The 26,037-nt window shown below is 42.1% G+C and overlaps 1 protein-coding gene and 1 non-coding gene across 2 annotated transcripts in view; both read left to right on the forward strand.

Annotated features, from left to right (window-relative positions):
* LOC126090591 (heat shock protein 68-like) overlaps positions 1 to 19,500 on the forward strand; it is a 68,034-nt gene extending 48,534 nt beyond the window's left edge. The window contains exon 2 of the mRNA XM_049906997.1: positions 13,599 to 19,500. Coding sequence (XP_049762954.1) covers positions 13,599 to 14,072 — 474 coding nt within the window. The 3' untranslated portion in view covers positions 14,073 to 19,500. The remainder of the gene's footprint in view (positions 1 to 13,598) is intronic.
* Positions 2,096 to 2,170, forward strand: Trnat-ugu (transfer RNA threonine (anticodon UGU)). The gene has a single exon. It is a non-coding gene; the product is annotated as a tRNA-Thr (tRNA).
* Positions 19,501 to 26,037: the final 6,537 nt, after the last annotated feature.

Raw genomic sequence — 26,037 nt, forward strand, 5'->3', positions numbered from 1 at the left:
TGTTCAGTCCTATCAGAACGTAGCAATCTCGTCCGATATCGACTGCTTTTCGCACGCTTGGTGGTCGCGAGTATTTAATGATGCAAGAGCAGACCGAAGGCGCCAGGCATGTGGTAAGAATCACCGATGCGTCCTCCACCCCTTTGTCAACTTGGTCTGCTTCTCATGGTTCAGCTTTCTCTCTCTGATATGTTTTTAAATGTGTGTAGATATGGTTAATATATAGGAGGCACTAAAATAAAAACGAGATATGGAAAAATTGCTTATTTCAAATGTAATCGCCGTAACTGTCCATAGTCAATCGCCCTGTGAGACAAGACGGCCAACGTGTGCGTTTGCCTACGGAAGCATCATTGTACCCAGACACTCACATCTTCGTCAGAAAATCGACGGCCACGAATGTATTTTCCAGGACTCGAAAAATATGGAAATCACGTGTGGGAGAGATAGGGACTGTAAAGAGGATTTGTAAAGTCGTCCCAACGAAAGTTCTGCAGTGCAATCGAAACAACGTTGGAAACATGTGATCGGTCATTATCTTGCGACAGAATGATACCGTCCGTCAATATTCCTGGGCGGTTGGATTTGAAAACGCCTTTAAATTTTTGCAAGGTGTTAACGTACCGCTGTGCGTTAAATTATAGCGTCGTGCTCCAGATAGTTAATGAGCAACGGGGGCCCTTGCAGTGGAATAAAAAGGTCATCTTGATTATCCCAGAGCTGGAGTGCTTGTTATTCCGAGTACGCTGCCCAAATTTCGTTGGCAAGCGCTTACAGATGCTGCATACAGTCCCGATCTCTACCGATGCAATTTCCATATTGTCAGAGCCCTGAAGATAGACATTCGTTCAAATAATTCAAATGGCTCCAAGCACTACGGGACTTAACATCTGAGGTCATCAGTCCCCTAGACTTAAAACTACTTAAACCTAACTAACCCAAGGACATCACGCACATCCATGCCCGAGGCAGTATTCGAAACTGCGACCGTAGAAGCAGCGCAGTTCCGAACGGAAGCGCCTAGAACCGCTCGACCACAGCGGCCGGCTAGACATTCGTGCTCGTCACTTTGCATGAGACGAAGATGTGCACGCCTTAGCACAATCATGGCTCAGTAGGCAACCGCAAATGTCTTTCCACGATGGCACTGACTATCTTGTGTCATAGTCATAATAGTTGTGTCATAGTCATAATAGTTGTGGCGATTACTTTTGAAATAACAAACAGTTTAATTTATTTTATTTTACACCTGACTCGGTTTCATTTGACAGCTCTTTATTATAGTGAATCGACAAAAAATTCCCCTCTCGGACATCAAGTTACATGTAGATGAATACTGAGATCGTTTCACTTTGGGGGCCAAAAAATGTAGTGAATCAGGAAAACTTCTTTATGATATCACATGCGTGGTAATTACCAATGAGATCGTCCCACACGGTGCGCCAGAAATGTAGTGAATCTGTAATATTTGATGTCTGGCATAAAATGTCACACTATTACTAAGTATATTTCCCCTCGTTGGGAATCGACAATTAAGTGACATCACTAACTCAGTCATATCGAAAAGGGAAACGGTTACGAGATTGATAAACGAATGGAACAGTTTGTTTATATGAATAAAGCATGACACGACTGCATTAATTTTAGTAACTTTTACACAAAAAACAAAGAATTACAAACACAGGGCTGGTCTGACTGGGCATGGACGAGACTCAACTATTAAGGGGAAGAAGGGGGGAATGAATCATCTGACCATTCTTCATAGACGTTTGCCGTATCGTCATGACGGCGCCAGGCGCTGTGCCAAGACGACGTGTCGCCTCTAAGCAGTGTGAATATGGTATCTGTTCTTTCGGACATGTCCGAAAGAACATATACCATCTTCATATATAGTTAAGGCTAACCGGCCATTGACCCTCTCCTCCTGCACACGCGTTGCCCGAACTCTTACGGTACTCGGTAAGATTGTCTGCCGCGAGTAATGAGTGTAATGTACAGGGGCACTACGAATGTAGTGTGTGCACATTAAGCTGGGAAAGTGGGTCTCACGGGGAGCGTGTATGGGATAAATCCCTGCAGTCCCACTGTTTTCTGTGCCCTCGGTGGCTCAGATGGATAGAGCGTCTGCCATGTAAGCAGGAGATCCCGGGTTCGAGTACCGGTCGGGGCACACATTTTCAACTGTCCCCGTTGGTGTAGATCAACGCCTGTCGACATCTTAGGGTCTTGATTTAATTATCATTTCATTCTTAGCCGTGTGGCTGAGTCGGGAGTTCTCGTCGGTGTGCCGTGCCCGTGCAGCGACTGCCTAGATTGGTCTCCACGTTGAAAGGTCTCCATAAGTTCCCGCAGCCGAACAGGGTTTTCGCGATAACGAAGGTGGATGCTGGCGATGGATGGAAGAGACGCCATGTCACCTTGCTTCCGTGCTGTCTCACCGACTCTCTCCTTCACTCCTCATCCATACCTTAACGACTCTTCGAAATTTTTCTCGTCTGGACGTTGTCATTGGCGGAATAGGGTATTTGCAACGCTGCCCAGTGACTGATCGCTGTTTCATGACCACACCTCCCAGTGCAGGGAGGAAATGCTCTATATTGCAAGGGCTGGTGTGTGAGTTGGGAAGTGGCATCTTTCTCAAGATTTCACTGCGTAGGCTTTCCAAGCGTTGCTCACACATGTTGTTCGATGTTCTTCTGGATTCCTGAGCTGTTGTGAAAGCAGCCACAGAACTCTTCCTTGTGGACGACAGTCTCTGCGTCACGCCTGGCCAATACCACGTTTGTGTTCCGTATGAGAATCTGCTCGAGTCTGGATTTACATAGAATGTCCTTACTGGCCATAAAACTTTTTTTTTTACGTAGGCTTACTTCTTTTGCTGTTCTTTATTTTCAAGCAACTTCCTTTGCGAATAGTTGGCGCTTTATTCATGCTCCATCCCAGTGCCTGTGGGGTGCTGGAATGGTCGACATATTCTTGCTTTCTAAGACACGTAAAAACGGCCACTGCAAGCCAGCAGAATTGACGCACCTCCACCGGTGTATATTTGATGCTTTTGTGACTATTGTGCGTCCCAGTGGCTGCAGGGCTCTATCAGCTTCGGCACGATTCTCTCACAGTCTACCAGAGTCTTCTTATGCGAGGCGAGGATTCCTCCCGCCTACCCCCTGAGTGGCTGTAGAATGGCTCCAGTGTCCACATATCGGGTGCTCCCTGCACGGGGTCGGGGTTCCTCCTGGGCCGCTGGCGCTATGAAACGGCGAAGGTGGTTTCTTTGCAGAGGTATCACATTATGTTTTTGTAAAGCCAGAATCTTTTTATTTATTTGTTTATTGTGAGTCATCTGTTTTCTAACTGGTTTGATGCGGCCCGCCGCGAATTCCTTTTCTGTGCCAACATCTTCATCTCAGGGTAGTACTCGCACCGTGTGTCTTCAATTACTTGCTGTATGTATTCCAGTCTCTGTCTTCCTCTACAGGTCCCTATAGTACCATGGAAGTCATTCCCTGATTTCTTTAAGGTCAGTACTGCCATTAGACTGTTGTTTATTTACGGTGTTACATTTACACCTACAAAATAATCATTTCGGCTTGGCTGTTTCAAATGGCTCTGAGCACGATGCGACTTAACTTCTGAGGTCATCAGTCGCCTAGAACTTAGAACTAATTAAACCTAACTGACCTAAGCACATCACACACATCCATGCCCGAGGCATGACAGTTGGCTAAATCAGTTGTCATTCAGTCAAGATGGTGTACTCAGTAATGAAACAAAGCAGTAGGCTCTGCCAGAAATATAGACTGTTAGACGCTGTGTCTAATAGTGTATTTTAAAACGACAGTATGCCATCGTAAGCAATTTATAACACTTAAAACACTTCATAATGGCACTTTGAAGCCGAAATCATGATTGTGTAAGTGTGAATGTAAGACTGTAAATAAATAACAGTCTAATGGCGGTACTGACGTTAAAGAAATATGTTATGACTGTGACCCAGTATTATTAAAAAATTATCATTCCCTGTTGTCTTAAGACGTATTCCATCATCTTGTCCCTTCCCCTTGTCAGCCCACTTTATTTTCAACATTCTTTTGTAACACCACATCTCAGACGCTTCGATTGTGTTCTGTTCCGGTTTTCCCACAGTCCATGTTTCACTACCATACAGTGCTGCCCTCCAAAAGTACATTCTCGAAAATTTCTTCTTCAAACTAAGACCTATGTTTGATAGTAGTAGACTTCTCTTTCTCAGGAATGCCCCTTTTGCCAGTGCTAATGTGTGCTTTTGATGTTCTTCTTGCTCTCACTGTCACGGATTATTTTTCTGCCTAGGTATCAGAATTCCTTAACTTTGTATACTTCGTGATCATCAGACACGATGTTAAGTTTCTCGCTGTTCTCATTTCTGCTATTATCACTACTTTCGTCTTTCTTCGATTTACTCTCAATCCATACTCCGTACTCATTAGACAGTTCATTCCATTCGGCGGATCCTTCTAGTCTTCTTCACTTCCACTGAGGATAACAGTATCATGAGCGAATCTTATCACTGATACCGTTTCACCTCGAATTTTGATTGTATTCTTGAACCTTTCTTTTATTTCCGTCATTGCTTCCTCGATGTATAGATTGACCAGTAGGGGCGAAGGACTACATCCCCGTCTTACTCTCTTCTTAATCCGAGCACTTTGTTCTTGCTCTTCCATTGTTTTCATTCCCCCTCGGTCCTTGTACAAATTCTGTGCTATCAGTCTTTTCCCATAGATTACCCATATTTTTCTTAGAATTTAGAAAAAACTGCAACGTTTCACATTGTCGAACGCTTTTTCCAGGCCAACAAATCCTATGAAGGTGTTATCATTTTTCTTCAGTCTTGCCTCCATTATCAACTGCTATGTCAGAATTGCCTTTCTGGTGCCTTACATTTCCTAAAGTCAAAATATTAGTCATCTAACACATCCTCAGTTTTATTTCCGATTTTTTTGTATATTTCTCTGGTCAGGAACTTGCATGCATGAGCTGTTAAACTCATCGTTAGATAGTTCTCGCTCTTGTCAGCTATGTGAATCCTCGAAATTGTGTTGACTTTTTGCGAAAGTCAGATGGTATATCCCCAGACTCAAACAGTCTACACATCAGTCTGAATAGTAGTTTTGTTTGCAATTTCACCCAGTGATTTTAGAAATTGTGATTCAATTTTCCGTAGTCCTCCTGCCTTATTCCATCATAAGTATTCCAAAGCTCTTCTAAATTCTTACTCTATTACTGGATCCCCTATCCCTTCTATGTCGACTACTACTTTTTTTCCTATGACAACAATAGACAATTATTCCCCTTCATAGAGGCCTTCAGTGTACTCTTTCCACCTATCCGCTCTCTCCTCTGCATTTAACAATGGAATTCCCATATCACTCTTAATGTTGTCACCCTTGCTCTTAATTTCAAGGAAGCTTTTTTTTTTATTTTTATTTTTTACTGTGTGCTGAGTCAGTCTTTCCGTCACTGATTTCTTTTCGATTTCTTCCATTTTTCTTGCAGCCATTTCGGCTTAGTTTCCCTTTACTTGCTAGTTATTCTGTTATTTATTTATTAATGCATTCCTGAATTCCCTTGAACGTGTTTGTACTTTCTCCTTTCATCGATTAATTGAATTATTTTTTGTGTTACCCAAGGTTTCTTCTCAGTTACCCTTCTCTTTACCCGTATTTTCCTTCCCAACTTCTCTGATTGCTCTGTTTGGAGATGCCCATTTCATTTCAACTGTACTGCCTGCTGAGCTATTCCTTACTGTTGAATCTACCGCCTTAGACAAGTTCAAGCGTGTTTCGTCATCCCTTAATACTTCTGTATCCCACTTCTTTGCGTATTGATTATTCCTGACTAATCTCTTGAACTTCAGCCTACTCTTCATCACTACTATATTGTGATCTGAGTCTATATCTGCTCCTGGGTACGCCTCACAGACCAGTATTTGATTTCGGAACCTCTGTCTGACCATGATGTAATCTAATTGAAATCTTCCTGTATCACCCAATCTTTTCCTAGTATACCTCCTCCTCTTGTTATTCTTGAACAAAGTATTCGCTATTACTGGCAGAAATTTATGATAAAACTCAATTAGTCTTTCTACTCTCTCATTCCTTGTCCCAAGCCCATATTTTCCTGTAACCTTTTCTTCTACTACTTCCCCTACAACTGCATTCCAGTTCCTCATAACTATGAGATTTTGGTGTTCCTTTACGTACTGTATTACCCTTTCAGTTTCCTCATATGCTTTTCTGTCCCTTCATCTTCAGACTGCAAAATCGGCGTGTATACATGAATTATTATTGTCGATGTTGCTTTTGATTCTGTTGAGAACAGTACTACCACAGAAGTGTTCACACTAACTCACCCTCTGCACTACCTTCCTATTCATAACGAATACTAGTCTCTTTATATCATATTTAGGCTGTTGTTGATAGTATCCTATGTTCATCTGACCACAAATCTTTGTTAGGTTAGGTTAGTGGTGTTTAACGTCCCGTCGACAACGAGGTCATTAGAGACGGAGCGCAAGCTCGGGTTAGGGAAGGATGGGGAAGGAAATCGGCCGTGCCCTTTCAAAGGAACCATCCCGGCATTTGCCTGAAACGATTTAGGGAAATCACGGAAAACCTAAATCAGGATGGCCGGAGACGGGATTGAACCGTCGTCCTCGCGAATGCGAGTCCAGTGACAAATCTTTGTCTTCCCCCCCACTAATTCTTGGTTCAGCCTTATCATTTCACTTTTCAGACTTTATAGTTTCCCAATCACGTTCAATTTCTACGTCCCGACTCGTTGAACAATGTCCTTTCTTTGGTTATTTAGTCTTTTTCTAATGGGCACCTCCGCTTTGGCTGTCCCCTCTCGGATATCCTAAATTGGGCTATTCTGTAATTTTTCCTTTGAGGATTCATCTCCCTCGGGCATGGGTGTGAGTGTTGTCCTTGGTGTTAAGTTAGTTTAAGTAGTGTGCAAGTCCAGGGACCGATGACCTCAGCCGTTTGGTCGACTAGGACACACATTTGAACATTTGAGGATTCATCATGACACTTTTTCAATTACAGGCCACATGATCGTGAACAGTCGTTATGTGTCTTTAATTCAGTGTTTTCCATTGATCATTGCTGATTCTTCCGCCCTTAGGGGAAGTTTCCCACGTCATTGGCAAGAGGATGCACTGAACCTCTGTCCGATCCTCCGCCTTCTTTGACAAGGACGTTGGCAGAATGAGGATGACTTCTTAAGGCGGAAGTCTTCGTCCACCACTGTTGATGATTTTTTTTTTCAAAATTTAAGCGGGTCACGGTTCTAAATCGTGACCGAGGACATTCTGATTAGCAAAGACGCTACCCCTAATGTTACGAATCACTACGTACCGTAAGAATTCAAAGAAATCTCGAATCCCTGCTAGTGGAACATTGCCGTTACCTTACACGCTCTGATAGGAAATCAAGTCTCGGTGGTCTGTTAATATTTATTCGGCCCAAAAACTGGAATAGTTTCCTGAAGAGTCTGCATTACTGTCAATGTTTTGTGCAAAAAATCGTCTAGAGCGTTTATTAAAGTATATTTATTTATTAAAGTGTTTTGGCTATTTCCATCACAAAGCTTACAATTTATTTAAGAAGATTCTGCGTCAATAGTAAAACCTATGACTGATGGGGACGCAAGTTGACGGAACGTCATAATAAATAAATAAATTTTAATAAGCGATGTAGACGGTTTTATAGACAAGCTGTTTTCATTTACGCTGTCTCGGTATTTCGAGTTCTGTGCCAGACGTCAAGGATGATGAAGTGCATGCTTATCCAATGAAATAAAAATGCATTGTAAACGGTATTCGTTTTTCTTGAAAGTCTCTTCGGGTTTGTTGGCGGGTCCTAAAATCGATTCGATATTTGGGCAATCCAATTGTTCGCCAACTTCAGGAGAATCCTGATTCTGCTAATCGGTCCCGCTGGGGACTCATCAGCAGAATCAGGATTCTCCTGATGCTGGCGAACAGTTGGATCTCCGAAAGATCGAATCGGGCCGATTTTAGGATTCGGCAGCAAACCCGAAGAGACTCTAAAGACTGATTACACCGGGAAACCCTACGAGGTGTTTGTTTTGGTATGTGTAGGAAGCGGTCACGATGTTGTGTGTACACATGTCTTCAGTTATGTCCGCAGCTCGTGGTCTAGTGGCTAGCGTTGCGAACTCTGAATCCCGGGCTCCCGGGTTCGATTCCCGGCCCTGTTGGAGACTTTCTCTGCCCGCAGACGGGGTGGTTGTGTTGTCCTCATCATTTCATCATCATCATCATTCGTGAAAGTGGCTAAACTGGATGATTTTAAGATTGGGACTTTTTACGGGCGCTGATGACCGCACAGTTGAGCGCCCCAGAAACCAAATATCATCGTCATCATCAGATATGGAAGCGTACGTTTAAGCGTGTCGCTAGAAGATGGTGAGAGTAGGAAGAGGGAAGGCGTGGAGGGAGGGGGGGGGACGACGACAACTGTTAACTCTGTCTCAGACGCCCTACTAAACCCGCAGGACAAGATGGGTAGTCGGAATTGTGGAAAGGGACCAAAATGAGCGGCTGTCAGTTACACTCGAACACATATAACTTTATTTATTTGACCAAACATTAGAGTACACATTCTTGAACTTAGTTATCGGCTGAATACGCCACACTATCTTATGCCTTAAGGGCACAACCACTTTAATTTAAAAAAAACTGCTAAAATCCATTAACTCAAAATTGAGACGCCAAAGGGAATATTTAGAAGGCAGACGGCCTCACGTTAACTAAGTTCTATAATTTGGCTGAAGGCCCAACAATCTAGCACTTGAAAAACAACGACCTTAATTTAAAGGCGGCTGAAGACCGATGATTTAAGACTCAGAGTAAAATTAAATAAAAAAACACAAGGCAGAAGGCCTTATCTTCAATTAGGCTGAAGGCCCCAAACAGTCTGATACTCGAAAGACAAAGATCCTTAATTTAAAAGCGGCTGAAGGCCCCATGACTTGAAACTCAAGGTTAAATAAATTTAAACAATAAAGCCTTAAATTAGGCTGAACACCTTAAACAATCTAACACTTGACAAGGAAGGAATTTTAATTTTAAAACGGCTGAAGGCTCATGACTTAAAACACCACTAAAACAGTTCAACTTTAATTCAAAGCCATCTGCTATGAGCCATACATATACACACAATAGAAAATAAGAAGGCAGAGCAGCTAGTGACACTCAGAAGTTTCGGGGGTCGGCCAGCACTTGAAACACTAACGATCACTCAGGTGAGAGAGGCAGTCGGCCCAACCATTCTCGATCTGACGACAACACAACCAACAGACAGTCAACGGACCCATGGACAAGGTAATTTGCGCTCCACTCGACCAGCACACAACTGGCAGCTCAATGCCATACGTACAAGGCATGAACACCCACAACCAAGCTTACGTTAAGCTGTCAAACTACACACAGTGCTGGACAGCAACAATACGGTGTGGAAAGGACACTGCGTGAATTTAGGTGTACGGCCAGGGCAGGTAACCGAAACTTAAACGGCCACAAGGCAGAAAATTCCGCTGGTGCACTTCAATTGCAAATAACCAAATACAGTTAGACCCCACCGGACAGTGGCTAAACCTTCACCAACTCAAAAACACACACGTTGTGGCTCGCGGGAATGTCCCAACAACTGACAACGAGAACCAGACGGCACTATCTGAACACTCTTGACTTGCTGATAAATTAAATCCAAACTCAGCCACCGTGTCCAGGGTCGGTAAGCCACGGACCTCGTAGCAGTGGGAACACTCCGGCACTGTGTACAGACCGCCAGTTGGCCCGGCCAAACTACGCCCCGCAGAGATTGCCTGCACACAGCACAGCCAGAAACTATAAACACCAGACCAAAGATAGTACAAGGTGCGAATATCGATACACGCCACTGCTGCCTCTCACGGAGAGCGCGAACAACAGAATAATCGCAATAACCGCCGGAAACCAAACACAGAATAGGAACTGTAGGCGGTCCGGTGGTCCCGGTCACCTACGGTGGACTGGAGGCCGAGCGGTGACCTCTCCAGTTGTCAGGATGCTAGGAAATGACTGTGGACGTGTCAGAAACGCCAAAGAAAAATTATTAATTCATAATACCTTTATTCCTGCCGAGTACAATGTGGCCTGCGTAACACAGGCTGGCTGAGCTTGGTGATATCAACGACCTTCCTCGAGTCCTCGTGGACTCGTAGCGATGACACCAGCTCCGGGCCGTACGAGTCTTGCTAGCGCAGCGCCATGTGCTGTGACGTAGCGTTGGAATGCCCTCACTTCGGCCGCGCGTGGCTGGCGGCGTCCAGCTGGCCGGCCGGCTCGGCGGCGGACAGCAAGCCGCTGCGCGTAGGAGGCTCCGGGTTGGAGTCCCGGCGCTGTCGGCACGAGGAGCGTTCTCGTAGTGCGGAGTGTACTCTACCCAACCCCGTCTTCTTCCCTGCTCCTCCTGGTGGCTCGTCCGCGGTGGACGGGCGGAATGGGCTGCAATACCCCAGTGTCGTCGGCTCACCCGGTTGTGACGGCGGATGCACATGGCCTAGGCCCCGCACGATCTCGACGACGGCTCACTGATGTAGTCAGCATTGGCGGCGAGCGAGTCTGCCGCGATGTCTGCTAATCCTGGGTCGATGATTGACAGCGGCAGCAGAGAGGACCAGAGCTGGTACTGTCCCCTCATGTCTGCTGCTGGATGGGCTGCCCTTACTGCAACATCTCCTTAATAAAAATTAACATGTCGATCACCGAGCTGTGCGCTACGCAGCGACCCAGTACACATCTAACTGCAAGTCTAACTGCGAGTGCCTTGTTGCTGTCAAAGCTGGCGTATTTAAAGGAAGCACGAGCGACGTCCTGACGTCATGCTCGTTTTTAATGAACACATTCGTTCCACTTATAGTGATGATTCATCTGTCGCACTCGTCTCTTAGGTGTTCTTGCGACAGAGTTACGTGTTGTTACGGCAGACTTACGCGAAGTTGTGAAATGCAGTACAGCTGACGCTATACCTCTCTCTTGTTGTTGTGGTCTCCAGTTCTGAAACTGGTTTGATGCAGCCCTCCATGCTACTCTATCCTGTGCAAGCTTCTTCATCTCCCAGTACCTACTGCAACCTACATCCTTCTGAATCTGCTTAGTGTATTCATCTCTTTGTCTCCCTCTACGATTTTTTCCTCCACGCTGCCCTCCAATACTAAATTGGTGATCCCTTGATGCCTCAGAACGTGTCCTATCAACCGATCCCTTCTTCTGGTCACGTTGTGCCACAAACGTCTCTTCTCCCCAGTCCTATTCAGTACTTCCTCATTAGTTATGTGATCTACCCATCTAATCTTAAGCATTCTTCTGTAGCACCACATTTCGAAAGCTTCTAATCTCTTCTTTTCCAAACTATTTATCGTCCATGTTTCACTTCCATACATGACTACACTCCATACAAAACCATACAGTAAAGCTGCATGCCCTCGGGAAAAATTACGGCCGTAGTTTCCCCTTGCTTTCAGCCGTTCGCAGTACCAGCACAGTAAGGCCGTTTTGGTTAGAGTTACAGGGCCAGATCAGTCAATCATCCAGACTGTTGCCCCTGCAACTACTGAAAAGGCTGCTGGCCACACGTTTGTCTGGCCTCTCAACAGATACCCCTCCGTTGTGGTTGCACCTACGGTACGGCTATCTGTATCGCTGAGGCAGGCAAGTCTCCCCACCAACGGCGAGGTCCATGGTTCATGGGGGGGGGGGGACACCTCTGTCTTATACTCTACGAAAGTCTCCGTCTAACACAAACCCATGTGCTAAGCAATTCTCTGTCGCCTGTTGTGTGTAACCAGGCCATTGCCCCTGCGTGGCGACACATTCCGATACATGCGCAATCCTCTTACCTCTGGCTAACCTACTGCCTCTGGCTCTCGTCATAGGCAACAAAATTTTGACAATATTCCACGTTTCCAACTCTTTACTATTTCGCGACACTAGAGAACCAAGGTTTAAATCAGCACATAACACAGGGGCGGGCAGGAATCCTGCACATGTGCGGTGCACTTGCACGCGTGCAGTTAACAGGTGTTCCGCGTGCACACAGGGGCAAGCTGGCCACCCGCTTATCTCCCATCCCCACCATACCTTCTGTCCGCTCCTTCCTCTGTAATACGTTTTGTTTCCTAGCTTGCTTTATTGAGTGAATGAATAAGGTTAGTAGGAGTGCTTGAAAGAAATCATGGTTTGAAAGCGCACCTATTACCTACGATACCCTTTATTTATCACAGGTGGAGTTTACAATACGTTTAATATGTGGAACAAAATTTCTACATACAGACAAACAAACAGTTACGTAAATTTTCATCACTGCTGTTTGCTCTTAACCGAGACTTATTAATTCAGCAAATCGTTTTCCAGCTCTCGCTATATTAAGCGCAGTCTTATAACTTGCACATACCGCTGGGCTATTATTGTTGTCGTCCTGAAAACTTGAAAACAGTGCTCCATAAAATGTTAGATCAGTTAGATGATAGACACGACGAGAGAAAGTCGCAGATCTCTCGTGACAACAGCAACTACGACAAATTCAAATGGCTCTGAGCACTATGGGACTTAACTGCTGTGGTCATCAGTCCCCTAGAACTTAGAACTACTTCAACCTAACTAACGTAAGGACATCACACACATCCATGCCGGAGGCAGGATTCGAATCTGCGACCATAGCGGTCGCGCGGTTCCAGACTGTAGTGCCTAGAACCGCTCGGCCACTCCGGCCGGCCAACTACGACAGATTCATCTGGTATCGTCAGATCGCTCTTCTTAAGCTCAGTCAATTCCCCATCCGCTCAGAATCCGACAATAAATTGTACTCGTCCTGGTGAAATTTATTATAATGGCCTTCAATACTAAACTTCCGTTGACCAGCGAGAATACTGCCACATATTAAACATGTCGAATTTTCACGTTTTTGCACAAAGAAAAAATGATTCTCCCATTACTTTTTAAAAGATAGCAAATCTCCACTTCTCCGTTTCTTGAAATACAACTTTCACTGCATAGTGCTCGCTTCGCATCAACGTCCGCAGCTTAGCATGGCACTACACTGCCGCAACCTGTCGGCTGTCGCCACAGCCCCGGTCGACGCCTTCACGCGAGCAGCACACCTGCAGCGCTGTGCGCTCGTGAGCCGCGTGCAACGTTTGCCCGCCCCTGGTCTAACACAAACCCATGTGCTAAGCAACTCTCTGTCGCCTGTTGTGTGTAACCAGGCCATTGCCCCTGCGTGGCGACACATTCCGATACATGCGCAATCCTCTTACCTGGCTAACCTACTGCCTCTGGCTCTCGTCATAGGCAACGAAATTTTGACAATATTCCACGTTTCCAACTCTTTACTATTCCGCGACACTAGAGAACCAAGGTTTAAATCAACACATAACATAAGCCCAGCACGGCTCACTGTCACTCCTCTTATGGTGAATAGAGGAGTATAAATGTAATAAGTGTAGAATTTCGTGAAATAACTTGCTCCTCTGTGGCACTGTTGCAGGTGACGTTCGACATCGACGCGAACGGTATCCTGAACGTGTCGGCGCGCGACGAGAGCACGGGCCACTCGCGCAACATCACCATCCGCAACGACAAGGGCCGGCTGTCCAAGGCGGAGATCGAGCGCATGCTCGCGGACGCGGAGCGATACCGCGCCGAGGACGAGCGCCAGCGCGAGCGCGTGGCCGCGCGCAACCGCCTCGAGGGCTACGTGTACGGCGCGCGCCAGGCGCTCGACGACGCTGGCTCCAGGCTGCCCGACGGGGAGCGCCGCCGCGCCAGGGACGCCTGCGACGACGCGCTACGCTGGCTCGACGCGCACCCCGGCGCAGACCGCGCCGACTACGAGCAGCGCCTGCGCGACGTGCAGGCACTGTGCGCGCCGCTCATGTCGCGGCTGCACCAGCAGGCCGGCGGCGGCTACGGCGGCCGGCAGCAGCAGCAGGACGGGCCCGTCATCGAGGAGGTCGACTGAGCGAGCGAACAGATGAATCGATGCACCGACGGCGCCACGACTATCGATAGCGCTACGCACGTCCTGTAGGAGAGACTGATGTTTAGAGGAGGCTGACTACCTCTTCTTGTTTTTTTATTTTTATTTTATTTTATTTTTTTTTTTTTTTTTTTTTTTTTTTGCTTTTGGCTTCTCGGCAAGGACATTTGAAGCTAGAGCCCACTGAGACTGCATAAGACAATAGTACAAAAGAAAATTATATTGTGCGCCACATAATAGTCTGCAGAGATTTAGCAACTGCATAGATATTTAAGACAATTCTCATTTATTGTTATGTCTAAAGCAGCACATTTTTAATTAGACTGCATGTTTCGATCACTCTGGATCATCGTCAGATTTAACAAGGGAACCTCCCCGTCGCACCCCCCCTCAGATTTAGTTATAAGTTGGCACAGTGGATAGGCCTTGAAAAACTGAACACAGATCAATCGAGAAAACAGGAAGAAGTTGTGTGGAACTATGAAAAAATAGACAAAATATACAAACTGTGTAGTCCATGCGCAAGATAGGCAACATCAAGGGTGGTGTGAGCTCAGCAGCGCCGTGGTCCCGTGGTTAGCGTGAGCAACTGCGGAAAGCGAGGTCCTTGATTCAAGTCTTCCGTCGAGTGAAAAGTTTACTTCTTTAATTTCGCAAAGTTATGACCAGTCCGTTCGTTCATTGACGTCTCTGTTAACTTTAGTAAGTTTAGTGTCTGTGTTTTGCGACCGCACCGCAAAACTGTGCGATTAGTAGACGAAAGGACGTGCCTCTCCAATGGGAACCGAAAACATTTGATCGCAAGGTCATAGGTCAACCGATTCCTCCACAGAAAAACACGTCTGATATATTCTATACGACACTGGTGACGATCATGTACGCCACATGACAGGAATATGTTGTCGACCCACCTAACTTGTACACTTGGCGAAAGGGTAAAAAGATTCTTCTACCTTGCCCAATTTTGGTTTTCTTGTGTATGTGGTAATCACTCTCAAAAAAGTGATATCACATAAACTGAAAATAACAAATCATAGTATTCGCTCGAGGGAAAACTTGAACTAAGGACCTCTCTCTTCGTAGCTGCTTACGCTAACCACGGGACCACGGCGCTCCTGAGCTCACGGTATCCTTGATGTTGCTTATCTTGCTCATGGATTACTCAGTTTGTATATTTTGCTTATTTTTTCATAGTTCCACACAATTTCATCCTGTTTTCCCCATTGATCTGTATTCACTTTTTCAAGGCATATCCACTGTGCCAACTTATAACTAAATCTGAGGGAGGGTGCGATGGGGAGGTTCCCTTGTAAGTAGCCGCGTAAGCAACCTGTCTTCTCTACTCATAACCAAATATAAGAGTAGTGTCAGTATGATATTTAGTTCTGAGCAGAGAAGACGGGTTTGTGACGCAACTCGTCAGATCTGAACATGATCGAAAGTGATCGAAACAAATTTACAACTGAGACGGAGCGGTAAACGAGATCTCCCTCAGAAAATTGTACAGCGTAGGAAGTCACTATTTACTGGCTCATGTTCATATAAAGCGTTTCAAGGCTTAATTAGAGACGGAAAATGTTTCTCAAAAATTGGTATGCTGACATTTCGAAAGAACATCTAAGTAATATTAATGCTGTATTCTTATAGAAAGTATGATATCGATGTTTCCGTTACATCAGATTGTTGACACATGTTTTAAAATAGTGACTTAAATCTGAAAAAATTTTCTTACTTTCAAAAAGGAAAAATGTTCTTATTTAAATATCTTTCGTAAGGGGTCTGTCATTATTTTCGCACTGCTATGACAATTTATGTTTATCACGAAAAAAATTGTCAGATTTATATTGTTTTAAATAAAAGAAAATTTGTAAAGCAGATTAATTACATTGAACTTACATTAACACAAATATGAGAGAGGTAAGAGCAAAACTTGGCTGAGGAAAGGTATAGGTTGGTAAACATCACAAAGCAGCGAGAAATCGAGGCACAAAATTTCCACAGCGAGATCGAAGCTTATACAAACAGAAAGTATACAGAGACGAAGGAATTTGCCCTAAATAGAAATGCAAGTAGTTGCAGCAACACCCTTTATTTGAACTGAAGAGCACAGCAAAAACGGCATTTTTGGCAATGTGGATGAATAACAGTGACTACTTACATCCAATGCTTAGGGAAAAGAAAAACAAATGCAGAATTACGAGAACCCATCATACCGAGGAGGTGCATCGATATAAAGGATAATATTAATGCGTGAATGTAGATATCAATTTTTCAAAACATCCGTGTTTTCGGTACACACCTGCCATCTCTGGACTTCATTCTGCTTCACGGAAGTATCCCCCGTGACGAGATGGAATGTTGACGACTCTTTCACATCGAGATTCAGCAGTGGTAAGACGAATGTTTTACCTATCCCTTTATGATTTATTTTATTCACCACACTGTATGTTTTAGTTCGTTAGCCCCCGTCATCGGGACCGGTAAAGTGAATTATTAAGCTATATTTCTAGAAAAAAAACGCTAGGCGGAATATCTGTGAACAAGTAAGTACCACATAGAGCACAACACTACGAGAAATAAACTGGTGTATGCTACCCATCATAATGTCAGAAAATCCCCACATGTTAGTAGTTACTATTCTCGTGCTGCTGATAAATGCGTGACGCTTCATATATTTAGCTTGCATACCATCTGCATGGAGTGTAGGTGGTATTACTGTCGTATAAGGACCAAAAACAGTTTTTTCCCACTGGTGCTCGAAGATGCATACTGTTGCACAACATGACTCGACTCTTCGTGCGGAAGTACGCAGTCCGTCCGCCCACATACGCAATCTTCATACACTAACTTGCAAATATGTTACTGCGAAAGCAGAAGGGACGCAGAGAGGCAACAATCAGCAAAACAATGTTATATAGCTGACGTTGGAAGCTTTTTGCAAAAAAAGTATCACGTACTGCCAACTATTGTCAATAGAAAGTATACTATTTGTTAAACTTCTCCCGGTCCCAGGATCCACAAGGGGAAGTATCAAGTTAAATTCTGCGTGCAGTACATAGTGACACTGCTACTTGTGTCACTGTTCAGCCTGAGTCATGTAAGGCAAAATTTTCATTTTCATTTTTTATTTTGTGAGGTATTTGATCGAGATTTTTCGGCGAATGACAGTACTCACAGCGAACTTGATTTTGTCGTAAACCTCTTAACAACTGTGATCAAAGGACATTTTGAAGGAAATACAGTTTTTATTTTAAACACAATGTATAATTTGTTACTGGAAATCTGGAAAAGGAACATAGCGATCTAACGCTTCCTAATCTAGGTGATGAAACTTACCGGAGAGAATCTTCCAACGCAGTGTAATCTCCGATAGTGAAGTATAACTTTCAATAAAAAAAAATATTTTTGGCATCAAGGTTGAATCAAGATAAAACGCTGCCAATTACTTAAAGAAGCATGTTTTCCATTGCTTACTGCAAAGCACAGGAACATTATTTCACTACCATTATGAGCAAGACATGTGTATCTCATCTGATTTATTATTTCTCTTGTTGGGACAAATAACTCCCTCGGTTTTCTTCCGTAAGGGCCAAAAAGTCAGTATGTCCTAACAAGTGCTCATTTGATCTGCCTAGACTTCACATCAGTGTGATGAACAACACACTACTTACCTGGTGACAAAGAATGAAGCATCGAAACGAGTCATATGAAGTTGTTTCAGTAGACTGCGACTGGCTACAATGTTTAGTTTGTTCGTATTACACCCTCGATCATTTTCGAGCTCACTAGCGTTGTAGAATAGTAATCTTTCCTTCTGATGCTTCAGAAGCTTCATTTGTTTACTAATGTTATATTATTACTGTGAACCAGTGCAGTCATATTTCCGACAAAATTGAGTTCCGTAATTGACACAGTGATTATAAACATAAAATTACCTACCTATTAATGATACATATAAGGAAGCTTACCGGATAGTGTGACATACTTACATAAAAATGTGCTAAATATCAACAATCAAGTTTATATTGATTGAGCCATTATGTGTTTCATGCTTATTTGTCTACGTTACTTTGTAACTTAGTAATACGGAAAGCCACGTTTCGCCTTGGACTAAGTGAGAGTTGAACTTCAAATCACGGACTAGCACTTATCGAAAAAAAAAACTGCTTTTAACCTAAAGTGATGCAAATTATCTCGAAAACGTAATTACAGAAATTTCGATGATGCGGTATCCGCCTGTGTATAGGATTGTATAATAAGTTTAGCAATTTCACCATAGCAGATCCTGTATCATAGAACCAAATTTGTTTAAGAAAGTTACATATTTGGCTTATTAGCCCCGCATTTCTATGAAAAATATGACATATAACGCATGAGGACCAGTTCTAGAACTGATAATATTTAACGTCTAATGAAGGACTACAGTAACTGCACTGCTTCACAGTAAATTGGTCAAGCGTGTGGAAAACTAAGTTACTCATTGAATATTGAATTTAGATAACTATTAATATTCGCATAAGTACGCCTAATGTTTTGTACACAAAATATTCGTTTTTAACAAATGTTTGACTTCGTTTGTATTGTGGACTGTAGACTTCAAACAGGCAGCTTGAAAGGGAAGAAATAGTCTGTACTCTTAATGTTCCGTCCATGAATGCTGTGGAAAATTTTTTGATAGTAATGGTACTACGACGCCTGTCTTCTCTGAAGTATGTACAGCCGATTTGGAGATATAATTTAAAGTATGCGTTTCAGTTCTCAGTTGTACTTAACAGCACTGAGTGTACTACAAGCAAACAAGGCAACACTTCTGACTTATAAAAATATGACAATAGCTACTTATGAGTCACCTTATTTCGTATTCTCTATGTAGGCTGAATATAGGTGAACAGAATTTGCAATAGCTTTGTTAAATTCATATTCGTTTATTAGAATCCCACGTAAAGAAGTTTATAAGGGGCATGAAAAAATAGTGCTAATATGAATATACCAGTGATCTTCATATGAGTTTTCCAATTCTAAAAACAACTCAATAAATGATTATCCATGTTCGACAAAAATGCATTATAGGATTATCCTGCTTCACTGCTTGTGTACACATGAAAGTTTAAATTGTATTACACATTTTCTATTTTGTTGCATCTTATTTTAGGAGGAAAAGTACAACTTTGTTCCTGTAATTTAAGTAAACTGAATTTGCGGTGCTTCTGACGTGATGAGTCAAGACAATTTTAGAACTTCCGGCGTTATCGTACTGCAGCTGATCCATTGGCTGTTTGTAGAGAGAGTAACTAAGAAAATCTACTTAATCGATAGACAAGTTTTTCTAGGAGATATAGAGATTTAACCTTTGCAGCACAACTGTATCATTTTCATACACTGCTATTGTGTTGATGTTACTACTTTGTTTCAGTTTTTGACTGATACATGTGAATGCATGAAGGAACACGAATTGTAATAAAACAGTGGACAACTTGTGTAACATTTATTTTACCATGCATATCATTGCACAAGGAAAGCTTTCTCCAACCCGAAGGTTGGTCTGAACATCGCAGCACTCTGCTAGTTGTGATCCTAGTGGGACCGTCTGACAACCTACGGCGGATTTGCCCACACATAGAAAGATTTACATTTAAAGTGGATTTCTAATCGCAGTGCACTGCGTCGTTTTTGACATTAATAAGTTAGTGGCAATATCTAAAGAAGAGATAAATGAAAGAAAAATTTTATGGTGGACTGACGACTGAATCCCTGGGACATGTCTCTGAAACATGCCCACTTAGCCACCGAGTTGCGCAGCTCGGTCCAAATTTAATGTAGAATGTAATGATTAAGTTCTGTTAAAACTGTGAGTCCCATGTCAACACAAGTAAGAATTGCTGTGTTTGAGGAATAATTTATATTTGCGGTTTACGCTCTTCGTTTATTCTGTTCTTAGTGCGCAGAGTTTTTCAAATTTTTCTGCATCAGTTCCACGCGTGTCTCCTTCAAAAATATCTTCACGGGTATGCTGAAACGGAAAAGAATAAGAATTGAAGAAGGTGACAGTGTTTTGATCTGACCAGCTGTAGGTATGCTTCTGTGTTTTCCTCCCGTCGCAACAATATTTTCATGGACGAAATACTGTCGGAAGGAGTGAGAATTCTGTAGGAATCCCATTTAGCCTAATCTAATGGAGCAGATAGTAATACACAACCTTGATTTCTCGATACTTTATAACACCTATATACGTACGTTGTATTGTGCCAAATATGACGTTAACATGCAATAATTGTTACCCTCTGGGAGGAATTTTGTAGTTTGACCGTGTGTTTATCTAATGGACAGAGGGTATAGAACATGAATTTCGTATAAATGGCAATTAGTAGAAAGACTAATTTTGGATGCTAAGAAAGTAATGAAGTTCTAGTGAATGAAATAATAAACGGTCGCCAGTTTAATAACGCACAATAATTTGAAACATTAAGTTCACAGAATTTAAATATAATTATACCAAAAATATTTTGATACTTTTTCTCTTTGTAAAGTGCAACAAACACACACAGCTACCAGACGAACTGAACAGCGTACAGCAGTAGTTATTACTTGCATAAATTGGCAATCACAGAAAGATAAATCCCATTTTACTTCTAGTGATAATTATCCCATTTATTGATTAATTCAGCACCAAAATGTTATCAAAGACATCACGAGACTAAGTGGAGCATGACAAGAGTCCTGGTTTAATAACCCGTAAGCATCGCAAATGCAATAAAGTAACTTTCTCTTTTATGGAAATATTTCAGATTCTTTTAGCCAAAGCAATTTTCAATTTAACTTTCTCATAACAGAAAAGAATGTAGTGGGGCCCATAAAGTACCTATCATATACTCTACAGGCAAATTCTGTAACAATTTCAGGAACAAATTGCATTACACTAGTGTGAATTTGTAACCTTACTAGAATTTGTTTATATTTCAATACTATACAGCAATTTACTCAAATTTTATTCTCAAATAATACTTCAGAAATTAGATTATGGTAATAGTCAAAGCAAAATCAAATTTCCTGTAAGTCAGTTATGTGCCCCCTTTATTACCCGTGAAGCAGGTCGTTTGACTAGCGACATTTATACACTTTAACACTGAAACTTAGGCACATTCAAATTACAAATAATTCGAAGGTCATTCAGAAACAGGATACTCACTCTTTTGCACGTTTAGGATAGGACCCTAAAACGGTTTTATGATCAGGGCAATTCTCTCTTGCCGCCCAGATCGACCGCCAAATCCACCTTTTCCCGAGCGCAAAGTCCCTTCCGCAGCGGAGGGGGCTCGCTAGATCTTTTCCTTTATATAATACAACTTCCCTAAGTATGAACCAGTATTCAAAGTATAATTTCTTTTACGAGCATACATATTTTACGACGTTTCATTATTTTTAAACATGATTAAATCTTTAGAATATATACATCATAAACTTCCACTTCCCCTCTGGCAATTAAAGGATCTTAACCTAGTACAGAACGATCACTTCATAGTTACATACACTTAATTACACTGTATAAACTACTTACACTCGATAATGGTGTTTCAACTTCAGCGTACTTCATGTTCCAATTCGAAATAGCTCTAATCTTAAGAAAAAAGTCGCTTATGTAACGTTACGTTTGACTTTTGTTTAGGAACTCATAGTTTTCTTGTCGCATTCATGGATAGGAATCAGCTGCCGATATATGAGTACTGTATCCTTTTTTGCAAAACATCGTTGTGGGGTACGTTTGCATGAGAGTGATATCTTTCTTCGCGTGGTGGATATGTTACAAACTGGACAGGGACGATCGCCTACAAAGGAGAATAAGCCACTTTCGCACATTCTAGATCGGACCATTTCCATTTACGTATGTCAAACGTGCATTGACACTTCATTTGTTATAACGAAGAACAAATGTAATTGTCAGTCAGCAATTCACCAACGAGGCTAGAATCTAATATTACTGTTGTTAAGATGAGTTGTCATTACTTTCCTCAGACCTTCTGGCAGTGTTGAATGAGTATCTTTATCCCTACGGTGACTGTTTTGAGTGTTGTGTTGACATTTTGACGGGTGAGCATTGAATAAAAAACATAATACATCTACCTTACGGCAAATAACTGCATTGGCAGAAGCAGGTTGTTACTAAAACGCGGTTCGGTTTCGTAACCTCCCCCTTCCTAATCGGCCTACTAGACTGCGATATAACTGACGGGGATTGCATATGCCTAGTAAAATTTGCAGTGAGTAAGGCTATCCTTTATGAAGGAAAATAACGCCGGTTTGGTGGAGGAAAGTGTACAACAGACTTCTGAAGGAAGGATCTATTCTAAAATTAAGCTGAAGACTGATGAAAACTTTGAAATGAGTGGAGTATAGCGCAATCGCTCACGAACCGCACAGGGGAAAGCGGGGGGAGTTTCGCGTAATAATAACTAAAAGAGTTACTGATAACACAAAGAAAACACCGCTTAGCTAAAAAAAAAAAGGGATATTTAAACGATCCTCAGCCCGCTATGGCAATGAATCTCCAAATTCATGAGGAAGGTAATGGCAAAGAAATTTAAGCAAATAATCACTGACTTGGCAACAGGAGGTTTTCACGCTTTTGCACAGCACAGCAGTTCACAGGAGAATAAATGAATGAGAAAGCACTGAGTTTGTAGTTACTTATTCTGAAATACTCAATTTTGAAAGTAAAATTAAATGGATATACTGGTTAAATGAATGACTGGCTTAACTTAAACTCTCTTATGTGACTTTACGTCAGTAATTGATGTAGTTACGATAACAACTCTTTGCATGTGCCATAGACTGGTGCCTTCTACAGATGTTCGCATAGCTCATTGCTTTGTCCCACACATAAGGGACGCGGCGCTGATGTTGGAGTATTGCATGAAATAAATTGTGCATTGTGACAGTGGTGCAGTGCTACTATAAAAGATGTTCTATACTTCGGGATGCCGTGTGCATTAATCAGCCTAAAATCACCAGAAGCTATAAACAGAATCCAAAAGTCTTCTACGGAAATAGTGAACCATTCTGACTGAAAATTACATTATATACAGAGGCACATCCAGTCCCTCCAAGGGCTCATCTATTCATCAAAGGGTAGCGCTTAAACTCAGCTTCCTAAATTATTTGTTTTATATACTTTAATTTCTTCCTCTGTAGTTATTATTGTCTGCGGTTCCCTGTGGTACCATGGAAATTACTGCCTAAGGCCTTAAGCTATATCATATCATGCTGGCCCGTCCTCTAATTACTTTACCATATACTCCTTTCCTCACTTGCTCTGTGGCAAACCTCCTTCCTTATCTTAATTTTCTGCATCCTTCTCTAACACCACGTCCCATAGCTTCTATTGCCTTCTTAACCGTTTTTCACACAATCTGCCATTCACTTCTACGCAATGCAAGCTCCAGATGTCCATTTTCATAGAACAGTTCCTCAGATTAGCTCCAAGGTTTGATATTAGCAAATTTACTTTATATAGGGCATGGTAGTATAGCGCTAATATCTCTTACTAGTTATCTAGGCGTCACCAATACTAGGTTAGGTCCCAGCCACTTTTAAACTCCTGATAAGAATCATCAGCATTGCGGACGAAGACTTCCGGTGCAAGGAACCACCCTCGTTCTGCCAAAGGCCTTGTCAAAGAGAGCTGAGGAGCGAAAAGAGATTCGGAGCACCCCCTTGACCCTGAAGTAGCAGAACCTCCCTAAAACTACGGAGAAACAGCAACAACTAACGGCATGAGGATGCAGAAGGCAATGGAAACCACTGCATGAAAGATACACAAGGAGTACTCACATGACATGTGGTCTGTAATTGAAAAAGTGTCATGATGATTTCTTCATTGGCCGAAGACTCCGCATTAGGCTTTCATTTGTATCTCCAGAAGGAGACCGACAGTGGAGAGGTGAGCATGAGAGAAAGATTGAATAACCAACGGAACAGTAACATGTTACAAGTCCGAACGTGCAATGTGAAAAGCTTAGATGTGGTAGTGAAACAATAAAATAGAGAAGATAAAAATAAAAGTCCGTTGCTGGCATACTGGGGGTAAGTGACGTGAATTGGAAAGAAGGTAAAAATTTCAACAGTAACTGAAAATTATATAACGAGAATAGAATTCGTCATGATTAGATAAGAAAGAGAACGGTTTATTGCGACCAGTTCAGCGATAGTGTTATTTTCATCGGAATCGGTAGCAAACCTCTAAAAACAACAATAGTTCACACGTACATGTCGACGACACATACAGAGGATGAAGAGATAGTGAAGTATATGAGTATAATTCAGTAGACAAATGGATATGATCATTTAATAATCATCAGCGACTGGAACGTTGTGTCCCGAAGAAACAGGGAACAAGTTCCGTGAGAGAATATGCCTTTGGTAGGAGGACTAAGAGAGGAGAAAGGCTAATAGAGTACTGCAATACATTCCAATGAGTAATATTCAACACTTTGTTCCAAAATCGCAGGAGGATGAGGTGTACTTGGAAAAAGACGAGACATACGAGAATATTTCAGTTGGATTACATCATGGCCAGGCGAGAATATCAAATATTGTACTGTAAGGAGTATCCAGTTGTTGATACGAACAGCTTAGTAACGATAAAGGGTAGACTGAAGTTTAAGAGAATCATTGAGAAGAAGTATAGTTGTAGATACTGCGATAATGAATACTACAGTAAGCAGTTGAGGTGGAATGTACATCTCTAAAAACAGCAGTCATGGTAGACAGATGTTTTCGCAGGGAAGGTATCTGCAAGAAAACTCAGATTAATAGAGGAAAAAAATCGATTGACGAAAGAAAGAGGTAAAACGTGTTCATGGAAACACAGAAATACAGTATGGTAAAAGAAATCATATCACGAATGAAATAAGTAGTAAGCGCAGGAAACCAAAGGGGAAATAGATGTAAGAAAAATGTGAAGTAATCGAAAACAATCGTAACTGATGGGACTGATTAAGAATTTAGAAAAGTCAAAACGAACTTCGGAGAAATTGAAAAGAAAGGTGTCATCATTAAGACTGCAGTAGTATACATAACGATTTCCTAAAATTACTGTGTATACATTGAAAACAATGCTCCTTTATGGATTTAGTGTACAGTGTACTCACGGTGTTTATTACTCCTTTTTACACATTCTGAACTCTACACTTGTCACTGCTTGCACATTCATCCTTCGCGATTTTATAGTCTTCAGGAGTTCGCTTTTTCTTTTAATGCAGTTTTGTTTTTTTGCACTTCAGGCAGTAAACTGTACACCAAATGAAGAAAAACTGTTTTTATCTACCAATAGCAAATTGTAGAACTGTATTATCTATACTGCATTTACAGAATGTGCGGAATTAGTATTTCATTTAGGGGCGGCTAGACACTTCAACAAGAACAACAAACAACAGGATTAGCGTTGCCACAACTTAACAAATAGCCTCTAGTTCCCTAATGTTACATCAATGCCCGTTTCCAACTGGCCATGGTTGACTGGCTAATGGAGATAGGTGCCTTCAATAACTGCTAACACAACAGTACTGATTTACGTAATTTAGTAATAATAGTTTACTGAAAAAAGAAGTCTTAAAACACTTCATAGACAGGCTGGTTAAATAACTGTTCTTTTGATTAATCGGGTAATAAATTCTCAAACAATAACAGTAGCAAACATCACTCCCAAATAAAAACTTACAGAATAGTAATGGTAGGAAGGTACCTTACAAACTTCAAAATTCACTTTCATTTAACACGCAGATATAAAAACATATCCAAAACTCACAGTTAGCATATTTGTCAAATTCCAGTATTTATAACCCGCTGAACTACAGCCAAGAACTGAAAATTTGAAACCTGTCCAATGAGTAATCTTAACAACAGAAAATTATGTTCACAAATAATAAATATAATAATTTTATAATAACGCCCA

This window comes from Schistocerca cancellata, chromosome 1, assembly GCF_023864275.1.
Source record: "Schistocerca cancellata isolate TAMUIC-IGC-003103 chromosome 1, iqSchCanc2.1, whole genome shotgun sequence".
NCBI classification, from domain to species: Eukaryota; Metazoa; Arthropoda; class Insecta; order Orthoptera; family Acrididae; genus Schistocerca; species Schistocerca cancellata.